The sequence below is a fragment of the Rhincodon typus genome, chromosome 19 (genome assembly GCF_021869965.1).
Source record: "Rhincodon typus isolate 14 chromosome 19, sRhiTyp1.1, whole genome shotgun sequence".
Lineage (NCBI taxonomy): Eukaryota > Metazoa > Chordata > Chondrichthyes > Orectolobiformes > Rhincodontidae > Rhincodon > Rhincodon typus.
The window spans coordinates 20,375,608-20,394,033 of record NC_063350.1 but is presented as its reverse complement, the minus strand read 5'-3'; the positions used below and the strand labels follow the sequence as shown (position 1 = coordinate 20,394,033).

Genomic DNA, 18,426 nt, shown 5'->3' with positions numbered 1-18,426 from the left:
CTTCTTCAGAAATGGGGGAGGGGAAGGGGGTTCTGAAATAAATAGGGAGAGAGGGAGAGGCGGATAGAAGATGGATAGAGGAGAAGATAGGTGGAGAGGAAACAGACAGGTCAAAGAGGCAGGGATGGAGCCAGTAAAGGTGAGTGTAGGTGGGGAGGTAGGGAGGAGATAGGTCAGTCCAGGGAGGACGGACAGGTCAAGGGGGCGGGATGAGGTTAGTAGGTAGGAGATGGGGGTGGGGCTTGAGGTGGGAGGAGGGGATAGGTGGGAGGAAGAACAGATTAGGGAGGCGGGGACGAGCTGGGCTGGTTTTGGGATGCGGTAGGGGGAGGGGAGATTTTGAAGCCTGTGAAGTCCACATTGATACCATTGGGCTGCAGGGTTCCCAAGCGGAATATGAGTTGCTGTTCCTGCAACCTTCGGGTAGCATCGTTGTGGCACTGCAGGAGGCCCAGGATGGACATGTCGTCTGAGGAATGGGATGGGGAGCTGAAATGGTTCGCGACTGGGAGGTGCAGTTGTTTATTGCGAACCGAGCATAGGTGTTCTGCAAAGCGGTCCCCAAGCCTCCGCTTGGTTTCCCTGATGTAGAGGCCACAACGGGAACAGTGGATGCAGTATACCACATTAGCAGATGTGCAGGTGAACATCTGCTTGATGTGGAAAGTCTTCTTGGGGCCTGGGATGGGGGTGAGGGGGGAGGTATAGGGGCAGGTGTAGCACTTCCTGCGGTTGCAGGGAAAAATGCCGGGTGTGGTGAAGCTGGAGGGGAGTGTGGAGCGGACAAGGGAGTCACGGAGAGAGTGGTCCCTCCGGAAAGCAGATAAGGGTGGGGAGGGAAAAATGTCTTTGGTGGTGGGGTCGACTTGCAGATGGCGGAAGTGTCGGAGGATGGTGCCCGAAACATTAGCCTTTCTGCTCCTCTGATGCTGCTTGGCCTGCTGTGTTCATCCAGCTCTACACCTTGTTATCCTTGATTGGATTCAATGTTGGTGCAGCATGCTGACCAACAGTGTACTGACATTCTCCATACATTGATGCAGGGACAGACATTATCAGCCACTCTAGAATGGACATGGCCTATGGAAGATCAAAAGCCAGTCAGGTCTTGCAAACAGCAACACCAGGAAAGAGGTAGGTTCTTTGAAAGGCCCTAACAGAGAACCCAATCTATTTTGTTTTTTGCAGCCAATGGGTCACAAGTTTTCATTTGGACATTTTCAGGTGATTTGTCTAGAATTTTCCTATAATTAATGCCTGCCACAATCTGGCATTCACAATAATTTAACAACCACGGTGTCAAGCTTGGATGAAAGCAATACCCCAAGAATTTGATTTATTGTTGAAAAGATTTGTTTTGCAAGCAGTACAGGCAGATTGTAACAAAGAAGGACATAGAAATCATAGGGCGCTTAGAGTTACAACTGCTCAGAGGTACACAAAAGTAAGGACAACATTAGATTTGAAATTAAAGAGGTCCATTCAGCAGTCTAATACCAGCAGGGTTGAAGCTATTCTTCAATCTGCTGGTGTGTGTGTTCAAGGTTCTGTATCTTCTGCCTGATCGAACAGCTTTGCTCTGAGGAGCTTACAATAGAGGGACAATCAACAGGGAAAATAGGCACGTCTATGAAGAATGTTGATATCAGGATTAGGAGGAAGAGCTGGCTTAAATAAAGATTGGTGAGTTACAAGTGCAGGCTGTCATGTGGAATGGTGTTGTGGCAGTAACAGTGACCTGGCAGAAGGAAGGCCGGGACTGTGTGTTAAATATCCTGGATACAGGCTGTGGAGGTGTTACATTAAAGGAGTATTTCAACCATTATGCTGCAACATTCTTCTTCGTGAGAAATTTATTCGTTATTTATTCAATATTACCTTACTACGTTCAAATAAAAGACTTAAGTGCAATAATACTTTGCCTGGAGAGAACTTCGAGCGAGTGTTTTCCATGAGGGGAGATAATAAAACAAAAAATAAATCTTTATTTCCATTCAATAGATTAAATAGTTTGGTTTACAATGGGGTTAAGACGTTGAATGGAACATCACCTTCATTCCTTGTAAAAATGAATTGACTTGGAAGGTGGGAATGAGCTGAGAGTGAGGGCAGTGTCAGGGGCGGAACCATAAGCTCAGGGATCGGTTTGTGCTGGTGCAGCTGGGGACGGTTACATTGACGGACCGGAAGGGGCCCGGTGTGTATTAGGTGTTGCTCCAGCGGTCGGCCGGTTCGTATCGCAGGGAGTTAAAGCTCAGGGGTGAATGAGCGACGGTGGACGGGGTCCACTCTCTCCCTATTTATTTCAAAACCCCCTTCCCCTCCCCCTTTTCTGATGAAGGGTCTAGGCCTGAAACGTCAGCCTCTCTGCTCCTATGATGCTGCTTGGCCTGCTGTGTTCATCCAGCCCTGCACCTTGTTGTCTCGGATTCTCCAGCATCTGCAGTTCCTACTGTCTCTCTCTCTGTCTGTGGGTGAGGGGGGAGAATGTGAGAGGTGGGAGTGAGGGAGGGGAGGCGCCTAACATCAACTGCATTAGACCCAGCTTTCACCTCACTGTCCTGTTGTGTGTGTGTGTGTGTTTATGGCTAAGCATCTACTCTGGAGTTCAATTCCGTTAAGGCAATCAAACCTTTACACCATAATAGACTCTAATAAAGGTCATAAATAGTGACTTTAAGAAAAACACAAGAAATTCATACAGCTCTAGATTATCTTCCTGTTACTGGATTGAGGGATTTAGTTTTAATTGCAAACTCAGATTCAGCATAAATGTATGAAGTAATCTATTCTTTCCTTTTCCCAGACTCTGGCCAGTTATGATATTGGGAGTATCTAGTCAGTTGTTGGACATGTTCAGTCTTATTCATCCTAACAATATGGCCAAAATATTTTACTTTGTTCCCTTAAACCCCTGCTTTAGTTTGAATTTTTAAATTACTATATTTCTTTTAAATTGCTGTTATTTTTAGGGATTGCCACATTGTGGATAACATCGTAAGTCAGGTCTTATTTGATAGTGTTAGAAATGCAGGTCCATTTAAGGGGTAAACTGAAATAACTCCAGAGTACATTGAGACAGTTGATGTTCTTTGTCTTTAAGAGCTTAGTTCTTTTAGCCTCTTGGTCTTTCTGTACCTGTCTGTCACCTTTGGTGGTCTGCATTGCCCTTGCTGGGTGTTGCCATAATTTGAGTAACTGGAAACAAGGATGACTTAGGGATGGTGGATATTGGGTGGAAGGTCTCACAGGTGATTTGGTGGTGGGAAAGAAAAACATTCAGTTGTGTGTGATAATTCCAGATATTAAAAGAAGAGCTGGGTTCTTATTACAGGACCTGTGTTCAAAGTGTAGTGTCTGTATCTCTGGGCTAGGTGGCTTGGGTTCGAGGCTCAACTGCCTGAGATGTTTCCTAACATATCTGAACAGGTTGATTTAAAAAAAACTAGGTTGTTCTTGGTGTTTCATGCCTTATGGAGAAAAGGCAGAAAAGTGGAGCTGAGAATTATCAGATCAGCCACGGTCTCATTGAATGATGGTGCAGACTTGATGGGCCGAATGGCCTACTTCTCCTTCATGTTATCATCTTAAAGTGGATAGTTGGTTTCTGGATAAAGAACTGTTGGTGTTAAACTATAGGTTTTTAATTAAATGCTTGCACAACTACCATAGTTTTTTGCTACCTAATTCAACATCAGGACATATTTCTGTGGAATGCTATTGCCTTCGGCTTGGCAAAATTTACTTTTTGTATGCCCTGTAGGACTTCATAAAGATACAGTCTTTGATAATTTGGTTGTGTGTTTTAGCAATTGGGTTTATGCTTTCTTAATAATTTCAATGAATGTACATATTCTGTTTTCATTGTTGGAATTTACCTGACCTTTCCCAGCAAACTGCTGAGAGGAATAAACATGCAAGTGACTATGGTCCTTCCTAGTTAGTTAATTGCATAAGTACTCTAAGCAAATAGCTAGCCATCTGTTGAAATGATTTTGGCATCAGTGAGCAGTAACAATTTTAATAGAACTTTTAACCAAAGTATAATGTTTGTTTCATAGTCTAAGTAGTTCATTTATCTTCACAAAAACGTCAGTTTTAATTTATTGATGATCTTTATTCTTGCGTAAAAGAACAGATTGGAACATGTCAGATTGCTTAATGCCTCTGCCTGTAAAGTTATTCAGAATGTTGTCCTTAGGGATTGAATCATGTCTTACACGCACATTCACCATTTATGCAGTTATGCTGCAGTATCTCCGTGCTGGTAGAGCAATGGATACAAACGACACATTAAGGAATTTGAAATGGGATCGGCATTGGCCTAACCAAAGGCATTGTTTGATTCATTAAGTTTTCAAAGGCTGCTTTAAAGACGAAAGGAAGGAATAATTGAGACTAATTTAGAAAAAGAATCTCAATGGCAAAGAGAAGGAGTTTCAGAGTAAACAAAAGCCATCGCTGATTCTACTGTGAGGAGTGTGGGGAATGAGCAAGAATCTAGGTAGGGAACAAATGATGTGGGCAAGGATATTGAATTAGTGGATATTTCCCAAGCAGGCTGGAGGAAAGCTTTGGAAGGATTTGATAATAGGACAAAAATCCATTAGGTAAGATAGAAAGAGGCAGGGATCTGGTGAGGTTAAAATGGATATGATACTATTTATGTGGCACAGGAGCTAATTTATAGTAGATTAATTTTGTGAAGAGAGGCCAGCTGAAAAATTCATTTTTGAGGTAACCATGTGTGAATGAAGGTTTTGGAACAAAGTGGGTAGGGTTACTTTAAAGTGTGGAATTGAGAATTATGAAGATAAAAAATTGCCTAAAGCAAAATTAATGCCAACTCATAATAGTGGTAACTTAAGGTGCTACTGTAACGAGCAGTATTAAATGCCGTTAATGGCCATAGTTCTCAATAATGTAACAATGTACGTAAATTCGATGTTGATGTGATGTTAAACTAAGTTCTTCTCTGTCTCTTTTGGAATACAGGTCCAAAATATGGCTACTGTGGAAATGGATCAAGAACTGGCCAAAAAACTGTTCTTTGAAGGAGGCACTCTTATAATACTTGGTGTTCCTGAGGGCACTGAATTTGGCATTGATTATAATTGTTGGCAAGTAGGCCCCAAGTTTAAAGGAGTGAAGATGATCCCACCGGGAATCCATTTTATGCATTGCAGCCCTGTGAACAGCAGAGATATTCGGATAACAGGACCACGCACAGGTTGTTTCTTTCATATAAAGCAGAGGGAAGTTCTAGTGAAGCGATGGGACAAGAAGGAAGAAGAAATAGTTTTAGTTGCAGTCTCGGAAGAAGAAAGAGAGCAGATAAGAGAGAATCTGACTGAACTGGACAAATGTTTGGGACCATATCCATATGAAACAATGAAAAGATGGGTCTCTTTGACCAATCTCATAACAGAGCCCTTGATTCAGAAGTTGCAGCCTGAAAGTGGGCGAATTTGTGCATTTTCTGAAGTGCAGCCAGAGATTGCACTGCCACATACAAAAGATCGAGCAGAGCAGAATCGATTGCCTTATGATACGTTGTGCAAGAACTATGAAGAGGGGTTAGCCAGACTGCCCAAGATGAAAGTTAAAGCTGGTACCGAGATCAGGTTCACGACAATTCCAAAACAGAAGTATCCTGAGGGAGCATCCCCAGCTGAAATTACGAAGTGTAGCATGGACTTCAGCTATGCCTTGGATACTGTAATAAAACAGCGGTACCCTTTGAACCCAAAAGATATATTAGGTTGGTATGTAATAAAATGTATGAGCTGCTTGATAAGATGATGTTATTTGCAATTCAAAATAATGTCCAAGGAGATTTAAAATTTTCATTTGAGCTTGACCGGCACTGTCCCAGAAAAGATGGGCTAATTGGCCCCTTTTAGTGATCCCGTGTAGAAGATATTCCAAGATAAAACAAACTCAGCACAGTTGAACGTTGCAGAGGTAATTCTTTTGTTCTTGTCTCTGGGACCAAGATCAGCCCAGACAGAGAGAATGGTCATTTCAAGTCTTTGTCTGTTGTAAGGATCCAAAGCAAAATTAATTTGTTTTCTCCCAATCTAATTCTTTAACATTAAACTACAGCATAAAATTGACAATTCTGTGCTACGTTATCTTTTGTGGGAAAAAGAAAATCTTCTAGTTTGTGTTGGGACAATATTGTCTAATTTTGCATGCGTTAAACTGCTGCCTTAACAATTATTATGAGTGTTTGCTGTTGACACCAGGTGGAAACGGCAAAAGCTTTCTTTGTGAGGATTGCCCATGATAGACAAAATGTGATAACATTGTTTTATATAAACCTCCCAATTTATTTTTGATGTTATTCGATCTTACTGCATGCAGACAAATGATGAGCAAAAATTCAACCAGTAACTATAATTCCTGCAGGCCAATAACCCAGGAAATTATCTTAGGTTCTCTGAAATTTTTATTTCAGTTGTATGTGTAAATAGGATCTTGGGGGAGCTAACCAATTAGATACAAAATTGTCTTGAAGGTAAGAGGAAGAGGATGGTGGTAGTGGGTTGCTTTTTGGATTGGAGACCGGTGACCAGCAGTGTGTCACAAGGATTGATGCTGGGTCCACTGCTTTTAGTAATTTACGTAAATGATTTGGATATGAATATGGGAGGCATTTTAAGTAAATGTGCAGATGACACCAAAATTGGTTGAGTAATGGACAGTGAAGAAGATTTTCAGAGTTCAATGGGACCTTGATCAAATGGGCTGAGGAGTGGCAGATGGGTTTTAATTTAGATAAATATGAAGTGTTGCATTTTGGCAAAGACAAACTGGGGCAGGACTTACACAGTTAATTGTAGGACCTTAGGGAGCATTGCTAATCAAAGAAACTTAAGGGTTGCAGGTACATAGTTCCTTGAAAGTGGAATCTCAGGTAGACACGGTGGTGAAGAAGGAGACAGTAAGGACTGCAGATGCTAGAAGCTAGAGTCGATAAATGCGAAGCTGGAAAAACAGAGCTGGTCAGACAGCATCCAATTTTCCTGCTCCTTAGATGCTGTCTGACTGGCTGTGCTTTTATAGCTCCATATTTATTGACCCCAGAGTGGTGAAGAAGGCATTTGGCATGCTTGCCTTCATTGCTCAGACCATTGAGTAAAGGAGTTGGGATGTCGTGTTGCAGCTGTGCAGGACATTGGTGAGGCCACTTTTAAAATACTGCATACAATTCTGGTCAGCCTTCTGTAGAAAGGATGCTGTTAAACTTGAGATGCTGCAGAAAAAATTTACAAGGATGTTGCTGGGACTGGAGGGTTTGAGCTAAAGGGACAGGTTGAATAGGCTGGGCATTTACCCCTGGAGCTTTGGTGGCTGAGGGATGACCTTGTACAGGTTTATAAAATCATGAGGGGCATGAATCGGGTGAATAGCCAACATCTTTTCCCCAGGATATGAGTCCAAAACCAGAGGGCATGGGTTTAAGGCGAGAGAAGAAAGATTTAAAAAGGACCTGAGGGGTAATTTTTTCACACAGTGGGTGGTGTATGTATGGAACAAGCTGCCAGGGGAGGTGGGTACAGTTACGACATTTAAAAGGAATCTGGATGGGTATATTAATAGGAAGGGCTTAGAGGGATATGGTCCAAATGCTGGCAAATGGGACGAGATTAATTTAGGATATCTGGTCGGTGTGGACAAGTTGGACCATGTTCATGGAGTAGTGGGTGGCATGTTGGCATGGACATAAGATTGACTTGCTAACAGGAAGCAGAATAAGGAAGTTGGGTCCTTTTCAGGCTGGCAAGATGTCATGAGTGGTGTGCCACAGGGTTTTGTGCTGGCACCTCAACTCTTTCCAATTTATATAAATGATTTGAATGAAGAAACCAATGGTTTATTTGTTAAATTTGCTGTACACACAAAGATAGGTAGGAAAATGAGTTATGAAGAGGACATGAGCCTACAAAGGGATCCAGATGGGTTTACTGAGTGGACACATCTGGCAAATGGAAGTATAATGTGGGAAAGTGTGAAATTGTCCATTTTGGTTGACAGAATAAAATAGAAGCATGTTGTCAAAATGGTGAGAGTTTGCAGAGCTCTGAAATGCAGAACAATCTGCGTGTTCTATTGACTGAATCACAGAAGGTTAGTATGCAGGTACAGTAACTAATAAGGAATGCAAATAGAACATTGTTTTATTGCAAGGGAAACTGAATGCAAGAATAAGGTAGTTATGCTTCAGTCATACATGGTATTGGTGAGACAGTATCTGGAATTGTTGACACGAGGTAGAATCAGCAAAGACTTTCTTTCTAAGGATTGCCCATGATGGACAAAATGTGATAAAATTGTTTTAGATAAATCTGCCAAATTCTTTTTTTTTGATGTGATTTGATCTTGCTGCATGCAAACAAATGATGAACAAAAATTGAACTAGTAACTATATTACTGCAGGCCAATAAACCAGGAAATGATCTTAAGTTCTCCGAAATTTTTATTTATGTTGAGAGTAGATCCGGTGTGCCACTGGTATGATCAGTGTATAGTACTGGTCACTGTACTTGAGGAAAGATGTTAATGTGTTGGAAGCAGTTTAGAGTTGTGGGTTGTGGTTGGACCAGCTGACCGGGGATAAGGTTTATTGGAAAGCACAGGCAATGCCAGATACAAAGGCAGTCTCTTAAAAGATTTGCCTTGGTATTGTAGGATGTTTTTTAGTTGGAATAAAAGCAGAAAGACTCTTCAGCTCGCACCCAGTATGCTTCCCGTGCCACCTCATGACCTCCATACTAAGATATACCCCACCAAACAGCCCGTGACCCCTTGAGGCTCTCATTCTAGATTATGGAATCATCCACAGTACACTATAAAGAAACAATGAATGCTGCAGTAGGAGGTGTTTTAAAAGAAGTAATTCATTGAAAGCTTTCCACTGCATTCAAATTAAAACTAATTTCTGCTAAAAAGCAACAAGTGTCAAACATCCAGACATTTTCAAATTTTAATTGGCTGAGACTGCTGCACTTGAAACCTCTTAATCTTGCATAAATATTGGCAATCTATCGCAGAGATCAGATGGCCAGAGCTGTCAATCAAGCAGGGGCTCAAGTGTTTCAAGAGAGTAATGGATGTCTGGGCTCTCAGCCATGAAAGCATAATGAGATTCTAGACATTCATGCTGTCCTGAAATACCCGCCTCCTACTTGCTTGGTAGCTCTGGCTATCTGATCACTACCAACAGTTTCACAGCATTTATTTACATCAGAATGTTTTCACTGTCCTGGAGCATTCTAGCATCATTAGACGATTCATTGTTTCTGTCAAGTGTAGTGGGTGGACAAGAAAGTGCTGTAGCCTATCATAAGGATGTTATCTGATGACATGCCTTGGTGTGAGGTGCATGAAATCAATGAGGGTGAAGGCAGGGGCCAACTGGGAATGGGATCACGAGACAGATTTTTTGAACTATGTAAGCTATGATTTATGATGCTGAAAAAGTCATTGACTCCATGAAAATTGCGGAGGTATGGAACATACCTCATCTCATAATGGAACCAACCAGGTCAAGCATCCTTGGTATCACATAATAACCTGAACCAGCCTGCATCCTTAAAAGGCACTCCCCAAAATTGGAAAGCTCAGGAATGCAGTCAGGAATCCTGGAATCGGGGTCTCTTGCCGTTTTCTATAGTGCTCCTGAGTTATTCCAACTTGGTAAAAATCCAAGCCTTAATTTTGGATCTGTCTTTCACAAAGTGGTGTTTTCTTTTTGTCCAAACTGAGTGAATCTCTCAGCTTTATTTTAACTCCTCATGAATTTGGTCTTTTCGATCCAAGAGTGAGCACCCAGCTGCATACTTGTGTAGTGAACCTTAGCATCACACTGTCACTAACTGTTCCCCTATTCTAGATCCTGCCAGATTATCTGGTCTGTGTTTTTTGGGATATCTTATACCCTTCTCCTTCCAAAGCCTCATCTCACTGGTACCATGAATCATATGACTCTTCCATCCAGATAGAAATGCTGATTAGCTATTCTTGAGACCTCAAGCTTTTTTATTGTATTGGAAGCAATTTGACAGTTTAAAACACAACTCTCAACATTCTCAGTAATTCTTGTACTTTGTAGACTCCATTCCGTCCATTGTTAGCAAATAAGCTGCTGCTGAGTGCACGCACGTTGTATTATCTTTCTAGTAAAACAATCTGTGATTCCCCTAATTTTTAACAATTAACCACTCAAGCTTGCTTCCAGTATTGTACTGGGCATCACACTTCAGAAAGAATATGAAAGTATTAATGAGGGTGTGGAAAGGTTTCATGACACTCCTTCCAGGGAAAGTGAACTTCATTATTGTAGATAGAATGGGTGAGGTTTGGGCAGTGTTTCTTGGAGAGGGCATTGACAGTTATGTAGAGCTGTGGGGAGAAAGTGAGGTGAGTTGCAGTAAATGAACAATTCCTTCAGAGAGCCAGCACAGACACATTGGGTCAAATGGCCTCCAGTGCTGTCGGCATTCTGTCTTTTTTTTCCAAACACAGTTTATTTGTTTTAATGTAATTAACTTGTCTTCTATTCATCTGCAGGTGAATTGCAGTTTTCCTTTGTCTGTTTCCTGATCGGACATGTCTATGATGCATTTGAGCACTGGAAGGATCTACTTCGTCTACTCTGTCACTCTGAGGAGGCTGTGACGAAACGAAAGGATCTCTATTCTGCTCTCATCTCAATCCTCTATCATCAACTTAATGAAATTCCTTCTGACTTCTTTGTGGATATTGTCTCCAAAGATAACTTCCTCACCACAACCTTGCAGGTAGTTTTTCTGGATCATACCAATGTACAAAATTTATTAAAATTCATGCTGAAAGTGCTTGCCTTTCACTATTTAGGGGAATTTCTGTGCTTTGACTGAAAATCATAACTTATGAAGTAGAATTATTCTACATTTAAATTATAGGCACAAATGTATTTTCAAGCTTGTCTCGTAGTCTTTTGGCGAAGTCGTGAAATGTTTGCCTGTTAATGTTGCTGCACTGTAAATTCAAATCCTGTAATAGAACACCAGCGGGGTTTTAACCTGGTGGCAGCAAAATCAAATACTTTATACTGCTAAGAGTCAATTATGCATTTCCATGGCTAAATCTTGAGTATTGTTCATGTAATGCTGCTTGTGCCATCTGATGTATTGTAACAGACAAATTTTCTTTGGAGCAAGTATGATAGTGAACTGGCTGGTAGTTTCTTGCACCCTAAGTCAAACCTATCCCCAAATATTAGCTTACTTTATGTTAGGGCTGATTTAAGTTGCTAGTCTAATATAGCAGTAGTTGGAACAGCTCAGGAATCCAACGTAAACTTAGGTTAAAAAGAGAGATAGTAGGAACTGCCAATGCTGGAGTCTGAGATAACAAGGTGTGGAGCTGGATGAAAACAGAAGACCAGGCAGCATCAGAGGAGCAGGAAAGCTGACGTTTCGGGTCTGGACCCTTCTTCAGGGTCAGCTTTCCTGCTCCTCTGATGCTACCTGGCCTTCTGTGTTCAACCAGCTCCACACCTTGTTATCTCAGGTTAAAAAGAACTGGCCTCTGATTGCATTATGAAGAGAAATATTCAATCTTCCTCTGCCATTTCCATTATTACTTATGCTAATAAAGGTGGATGTTGACAATGTTTTCACTCAGTTTTTAGTCTGCTTGTCAGTAAACAGTATATCTCAAAAACCAGAGGTTTGCTTTCAACAGAAATTAGTACGTAGATAAGGTGTGGTGCAGGGAAGAACTAATCATTTTTTTTTAGGCGAAGATGTGGATCCAGATCATGGAATTTTTTTTAAAGGATCTGTTAACATGGAGCGAATAAAAAGCCTTGTGAGGATTATTTATTGTTGATTGTCTCAGTGGCTGTGGTGGAATTTGTCACAATTGTCAAACTACAAGCAGAATTTTTACAGCAAGTTGTTAGATGTGGATTAGCCTGAAGGCTCCTCAGAAAGATGGAAACCATTAATTTTTTTCAGCTTTGTAATTACAGAGCATCAACTAGGCAAAAGCCTCAAGGAAGAGCTGTGTAATTGTATTAACATTGTGTTAATACAATGTGATTGAGATATGCATTCTACTAAGTCCTCTCTTCCCTTATTCACTGTATATTTAGTAGGTTGATTATATTATGACATGTGAACCAAGAAGAGATGTTACTGGCTATTGTTGGAGCTGCTTGGATGTTCAAGTTCTATTTTTATGTCACTGGCTGGGCCAACATTTATTGCCCATGCATAGTTGCCTTTGAGAAACTGGTGGTGAGTTGCTGTCTTGGACTGCTACAGTTCATTTGGTGTAAACAGAATTTTGTTCGGGAGCGAGTTGCAGCATTTTGGCCCAGCAACTGTGACGGAGCAGCGATATGTTTCCAAGTCGGGATGGTGAATGGCTTGTAGGGGACTTGCAAATGGTAGTGTTTGCATGTATCTGCTACCATTGTCCTTCTAGAACGTCGTGACTTTAGAAGGTGCTGTCAAAGGAGTATTAACGAAATTCTGTAGTGCATCTTGTAGATGGTACACACTGATTCTGAATGTGATTGGTGAAGGGATTAGATATCTGTGGATATGGTATCAATAAAGTGGCTGCTTTGTCCTGCATAGTGTCAGGCTTGTTGGTTTTGTTGGAGTATCATTCAAGGCAAATTGGAAGTGTTGCATCACACTCTGTGCACTTAGATGGTGGACAGGCCTTGGGGAATCGCAGATGAATTAGTTGCTGCAGGATGCCTAGAGTCAAACCTGCTCTTGTAGACAGTGTAATTGTATGGCTATTCTACTTCAATTATTGGTCAATTGTAACCTAAAGATGTTGATAATGGGGGTTCAGTGATGGTGATGACATTAGATGCTAAAGGATGATACTTGGATTCTCTCGTTACATATGGCACGTGTGTAACACAAATGTCACTTGCTAATAGTCTTTAAAACCTGAATATTATCCAAGCCTTGCTTTATTTGGGCATGGACCATTTCGGTATCTGAGTTGCGAATTGTGCAATCATTAGCAAGTATCCCTTTTCCTGACCTTATTGTGGAGGGAAGGTCATTCATGAAGTAGCTAAGATGGTTGGGCCTAGGACACTTCCCTGAGGAGCTCCTGCAGGGATGTCCTGGAGTTCAGATGACTGATTTCTAACAACCACAACCATCTTCCTTTGTGCCATGTGTGACTCCAGCCAGTGGAAAGTTTTCCCTCTGATTTCAATTGACTCTCTTGTTAGGGCTCCATGATGCCATACTCTGTCAACTGCAGCCATTGTTTCAAGGGGAGTCATTCGGATTGAGGGAATTCAGCTTTTTGGTCTATGTTTGAACTAAGGTTGTAATGAGGTCAGGAGTTGAACGGTTCTGATGGAACTGAAGCTGATTGTCAGTGAGCAGGTTATAGCTGAGCCACTGCTGTTTGATAGCACTGTAGGCAATACCTTGCATCACTTTACAATGAGATGGGTGAGACTGATGGTTGGTAATAAGCAAGATTGGATTTGCCCTGTGTTTTCTGTGCAGGACGTATCTGGGCAATTTCCCATGTTGTCAGGTATAAACCAATATTTTAGGTGCACTGGAACAGCTTGTGACATCAGCAGATTGTCACCTTATTTTTTGGTTTGCATGGTACTGGTCCTAGCATGCTCTCCTGCGCTTTTCTTTGAACCAGCTTTGATCACTGGCTTGATGGTGGTGGTAAAGTTGGCTATATCCTGGGCCATGAAGTTACAAATTGGGATGGAGTACAATTCTGCTGCTGCTGATGGCACACAGGGCCTCATGGATGCCCAGTCTTGAGTTGCTAGCTCTGCTTGATAGTACCACACAACACAACGTAGGGTATCCTCGATATAGACAAGTTTGTAGCATTTCAAATTGATACCACTGTTATGTTGTCCTTCTTTATACATATCCTTTGCATTAGAAGATGCCCTTTGTGTTGATAGCAAGGTTCAGTTTTGATGACTATTATAGGCAATGCAAGGTGGCGTTCCCATATATTTCATTGGAGGAACATGTTCATCTGGGGTCAATAGGCTGTGGTTTCTCAAGTTTCTGAATTCACGACTTTGAAGTCTTTAGTATACATAATTATGTAGACTGTCATCATTGTGTATTCTGCATTGCAAATTAAACATTGAAATCAAAGAGTCTTTCTGCTATACAACTTACCCTTTTTCTATTTATCCTAATCTGTTCTGCACAATGATCCATTTCGACATTGTGGAATTTCCCATATCAATAATATGGTGATCAGCACAATTGTGCTTTTCAAAACATGACCTCCAGTTTAGTGCAGCAGAGCATCTCTGTTGGTAATTGTGGCCTGCAATTTGACACACATGATTAACCTCTGGGGTTAGAGCTGTAGCTTATCACATTGCTGAATACCATATAATAACATGCCCAAGCCTCTTATCCACATAGAAAATTGTGATGTCAGCTTTCTTATACACTTTAAGTTTGATTTTGAACTATGCTAATTCATGCCTTTTGAGTAAGGTTTTCTGAATATTTGAATGAATAATTTGATACTGTGTTAACGTTGATGAAGGAATATCACTATAATGCCATCCTTATATAGGCCCTCTTGAAACCCAACCTATTCACAAGCATCAAATCTTTTAGATTTTGTAAACTAAATTTGATTTCACGCTATAATTCCTTGCAGTGAGAGCTGGAAATACTATTGAGTATGTTTTACTAAAATATTTTAAGTACCAAATATTTATTTTTCAAATGATTAGTTTTGTAATCTAACTCATTTTTCATTTGATGTTCCATTTGTGCTAATTATTGTTTTTGCAATTCCACTTCAAATGGTCCTATTGTACCTTTCAGAAAGGTTTCTTATTTGGTGCGGTGGTGTGTGTTGAGTTGTGTTTGTAGATGAATTTCTATGTATTGATTTATTGTTGGAACATCATGGCATTAGCTGCTGAAGAAATAGTTTATTGATTAGCTAGAGCAAATCTGACCAGTCAGCGGAATTGGCCATAATCCTTTTCCAGCTTAATTTGAGGAGCAAGTGCTTTGTCTGGATGATAGTGGCACTAAAACATTGATAAAGATTCATGCTTATCTGACTCTGTTTTTGTATTACTATTTATAGATTTGTTGTAATACTTAAGCATTGAATAAAAAATTACCAGAGAGATTTAATTTGGTAAAAGTAATGCTAAAGGGAAGGAAATGTCTGCATTATGACAGAGGCAGTGTTAGGTGTTCTAGCAATGTCAGATTAATTCTTAATTGTGTGTACATATTTTATGAAATGTTTATGGTACACCTTCCATATATCTACAATATAAAAAGAGAATGGTATGTCTAACACATACTATCTGCCTCTTTTCTGAAAGACATCAGGTATCACATGCTCAAATTTTGTTCTTAGTGGAAGAAAGATACGCTGTCCAGGGCATTCTGCAGTTTGAAATTGTGAAGTTAGATCTTCTTCTGTTTGTCACTTTTGTCTGTCTGAATACATCTATTTACTGCATTTGCTGTTTTGCATTTACACAAAACAGGTGTAAAATACAGCAAACTTCTTAATTAACTGGCACCTATGGGACCAGGAGTGTGCTGGTTGATCAAATATTCCAGATGACCAAGAGGCCCATGTAATCAATGTAAAAACACTCACTCAGGAATAGGAATGTAATGCAGGGGCTATAGACATCACTGTTATACATTGTGTTTTATGCTGTAAATGATGTTACTTTGTCTGAAATAAAACTTACTGGCTGAGAGTCTTCTCACATGCACTCTCAACTGACTACTTGGAGATTGCGGTAATACGGTAAAACTTCTGGTGTTTGAAGTACATAATTTTTGCCTGTTTATTGAGGGTGCTGGTTAAAACAAAATTTCCTCTACTTTGTTAGAAAAATATGCGGTCTTAAATCAAAGATAGTAGGAACTGCAGATGCTGGAGAATCCGAGACAACAAGGTGCAGGGCTGGATGAACACAGCAGGCCAAGCAGCATCATAGGAGCAGAGAGGCTGACGTTTCGGGCCTAGACCCTTCATCAGAAAAGGGGGAGGGGAAGGGGGTTTTGAAATAAATAGGGAGAGAGTGGGAGGCGGATAGAAGAGGGATAGAGGAGAGGATGGGTGGAGAGGAAACAAACAGGTCGAAGAGGCGGGGATGGGGCCAGATTTGTAACCAAACTTCAATAACATTCTAGATAATTTCTTTCTATCCAAACATTTTGACTTTGTGTTACAATCTTCATTGTGGTCCTATGCTAAAATCTTGATGGGGACTGAGTTCTTCCAACTATATCTGCCAACCTCTTGTAGGTTACAGTTTGTGAGAAGCAGGTATTGTGCTGTCTTTCTTGGTCCATTTTTCTTGATACTTCATTTTACTTACTGTCACCCAGATTCAATGATTTAGTATGCCCTGCTTATTTTTGTACCTTTTTGTGTGTGTATTTTTAAAGCAACTAATGCTCCAATATTTAAAACAATCTTCAGCATTTACTTTTCGTTCACTGCTTTATTTTGAGGGACTGTGCAGAGATTGAGAGTACTGCTGACAGATTTACAAAGTTAATATGAAAATGTTCTGGTTAGCGCTTTAAATTTTTTAGCTACACATTTAATAAATAGAATATAGCTTTCTTCTGCTTAAGCAACTGTATTTTTGAAACTGCAGTCATGTTTTGCAGCAAAAGTTTGTGATACAGAAAAGAAGTTTTAATATTGTCCACTGGAAAAGGTGCATTAACTGTTTATGGTGTTGGTTCTTGTGTTTAAAACTTAATTTGTTTTTCTTTCATTATGTTTTATAATAGCAATTTCTCTATGCATTTTTGCTTTGGCACAAATAAATTTCTTGTGCCATTTTCTGTGATCAGTGGATGAAGTTTTTTTTTTAATATGCAAGTTGATGACTTGACTTTTCGGCAGTGTTAGAACCTGCAACTATATTACTGAAGGTAGTTGTTGACATCGGGTTAGTACCATATCTAAATATTTAGGCAGTTAGGTACCATTGTTAAAACACACACAATATGTCAGTACATTTTGCACATAAAACATGATGTTTTAAAAATGTATGGTTTTTTCCCCTGTATTGTTGGATTCAGGAACACTGTGCCATATGAGCAGGAGAAAGGCAATTTCCATGAATAATTTTAAAAGGCGCTTGATAGGTACTTAAGGGTGAAGTACTTTTGTGGGAGTAAGCACAAATACTGTTTCAAAGAACCAGAACAGGCATGATAGGCTGATTGACCATCTTCCTGCTATGATTTCCTTCTGAATCCGATCAGATTTATTTCTTCATTCAGAATCAGCAAAGCTCATCTGGAGTGAAAGTAACAATGAAGAGATTTAAATGAGTTGAATCATATTAATATTGGATTCAGTGAATTGTGTTATTTGGGCTTGTACAAAGAACTTCACCTATCAGCATTACTGGTTGAAAGGGAATAGAACTTTGTGGTTGTGGAAGTTGTTTTCTTTGTAGTTTTTTAGGATATGTTTGTTCGTCATATAGTATAAAGAAGGGTTCTTGTGGTGGAGTGGTAGTGTCCCCTATCTCTGAGCCAGGAAGCCCAGGTTCAAGTCCCACCTGCTCCAAAAGTGTTAAACATCTCTGAATAGGGTGAATAAGAAATATCTAAAAGCATAAAGATTCTGAGAGTTTTATAAAAAATGTTTGGAGTGTTATTGCTGATTAAGCTTTTGAGTTTATTTTAAATAAAGGCATGTTTTAGCTTTTTAATTATTCTTCCATATTGTGCCTCTTAACTTTGTTCTTTTCTTAACATTAGGAGTTTTTCTCTTACGCATGCAACCCAGATTTGGACAAAGCTCTGCAGAAGCGGGTAGAAAAATTTAAAGCTCATTTAACCAAGAAGTTCAAATGGGATTTTGATGAAGAACCTGATGATTGTGCTCCTGTGATGGTTGAGTTACCCGAAGGAGTGACACTAGGCTGATTTAATTATTTAATAAAACTTTTCAAAAACCATTTGGTAAATGTCTTTCTTTTATGTTTATCAAATTAAGTGTGTAAACTGGCAACAAGCTTGCTTTATCTTTTAAATATTATTATAAAATATTCAGTCTGTATTGACAATATAAGTTTGTGTGTTAAAGTGCTAATTTTATCTGGATTTTTTTTAATTGTACATGTTGGGATCAATAGATGTTTATTCTTCACTGTTTTGGTTTTGTTAAAAATTAATGGTGTATTTGCTGATCAAATAAAATGCAATATTCAAAAACTAAAGTTTGTTTTTGTTAAGCATTCTGTCTTTTCAATTCCTTTTAACAATCTTTAAGTCACATTTTAACACCAAGAATAATTACACTACATTCTCCACAGTTATCAAACCTAGAAGTTGAATGTATTTTATTGTTAGTTCACATTTATTCATGAACAATAAA

At 39.8% G+C, this 18,426-nt stretch overlaps 1 protein-coding gene across 5 annotated transcripts; it reads left to right on the top strand.

Annotated features, from left to right (window-relative positions):
- The first annotated feature begins 2,102 nt into the window (after positions 1–2,102).
- On the top strand, positions 2,103–18,007 carry aar2 (AAR2 splicing factor). 5 transcript variants are annotated; one of them, XM_048608445.1, is made up of 4 exons: positions 2,103–2,197; positions 4,996–5,761; positions 10,576–10,805; positions 17,808–18,007. In XM_048608445.1, the coding sequence occupies exons 2-4, from the start codon at positions 5,005–5,007 to the stop codon at positions 17,973–17,975; spliced, it is 1,155 nt and encodes a 384-aa protein (XP_048464402.1). In that variant the 5' UTR covers positions 2,103–2,197; positions 4,996–5,004; the 3' UTR covers positions 17,976–18,007. The 5 variants fall into 5 exon arrangements, with proteins under 5 accessions (XP_048464402.1, XP_020369931.1, XP_048464403.1 ...); XM_020514342.2 differs by having other exon boundaries at positions 2,127–2,230; XM_048608446.1 differs by having other exon boundaries at positions 2,184–2,260.
- Positions 18,008–18,426: the final 419 nt, after the last annotated feature.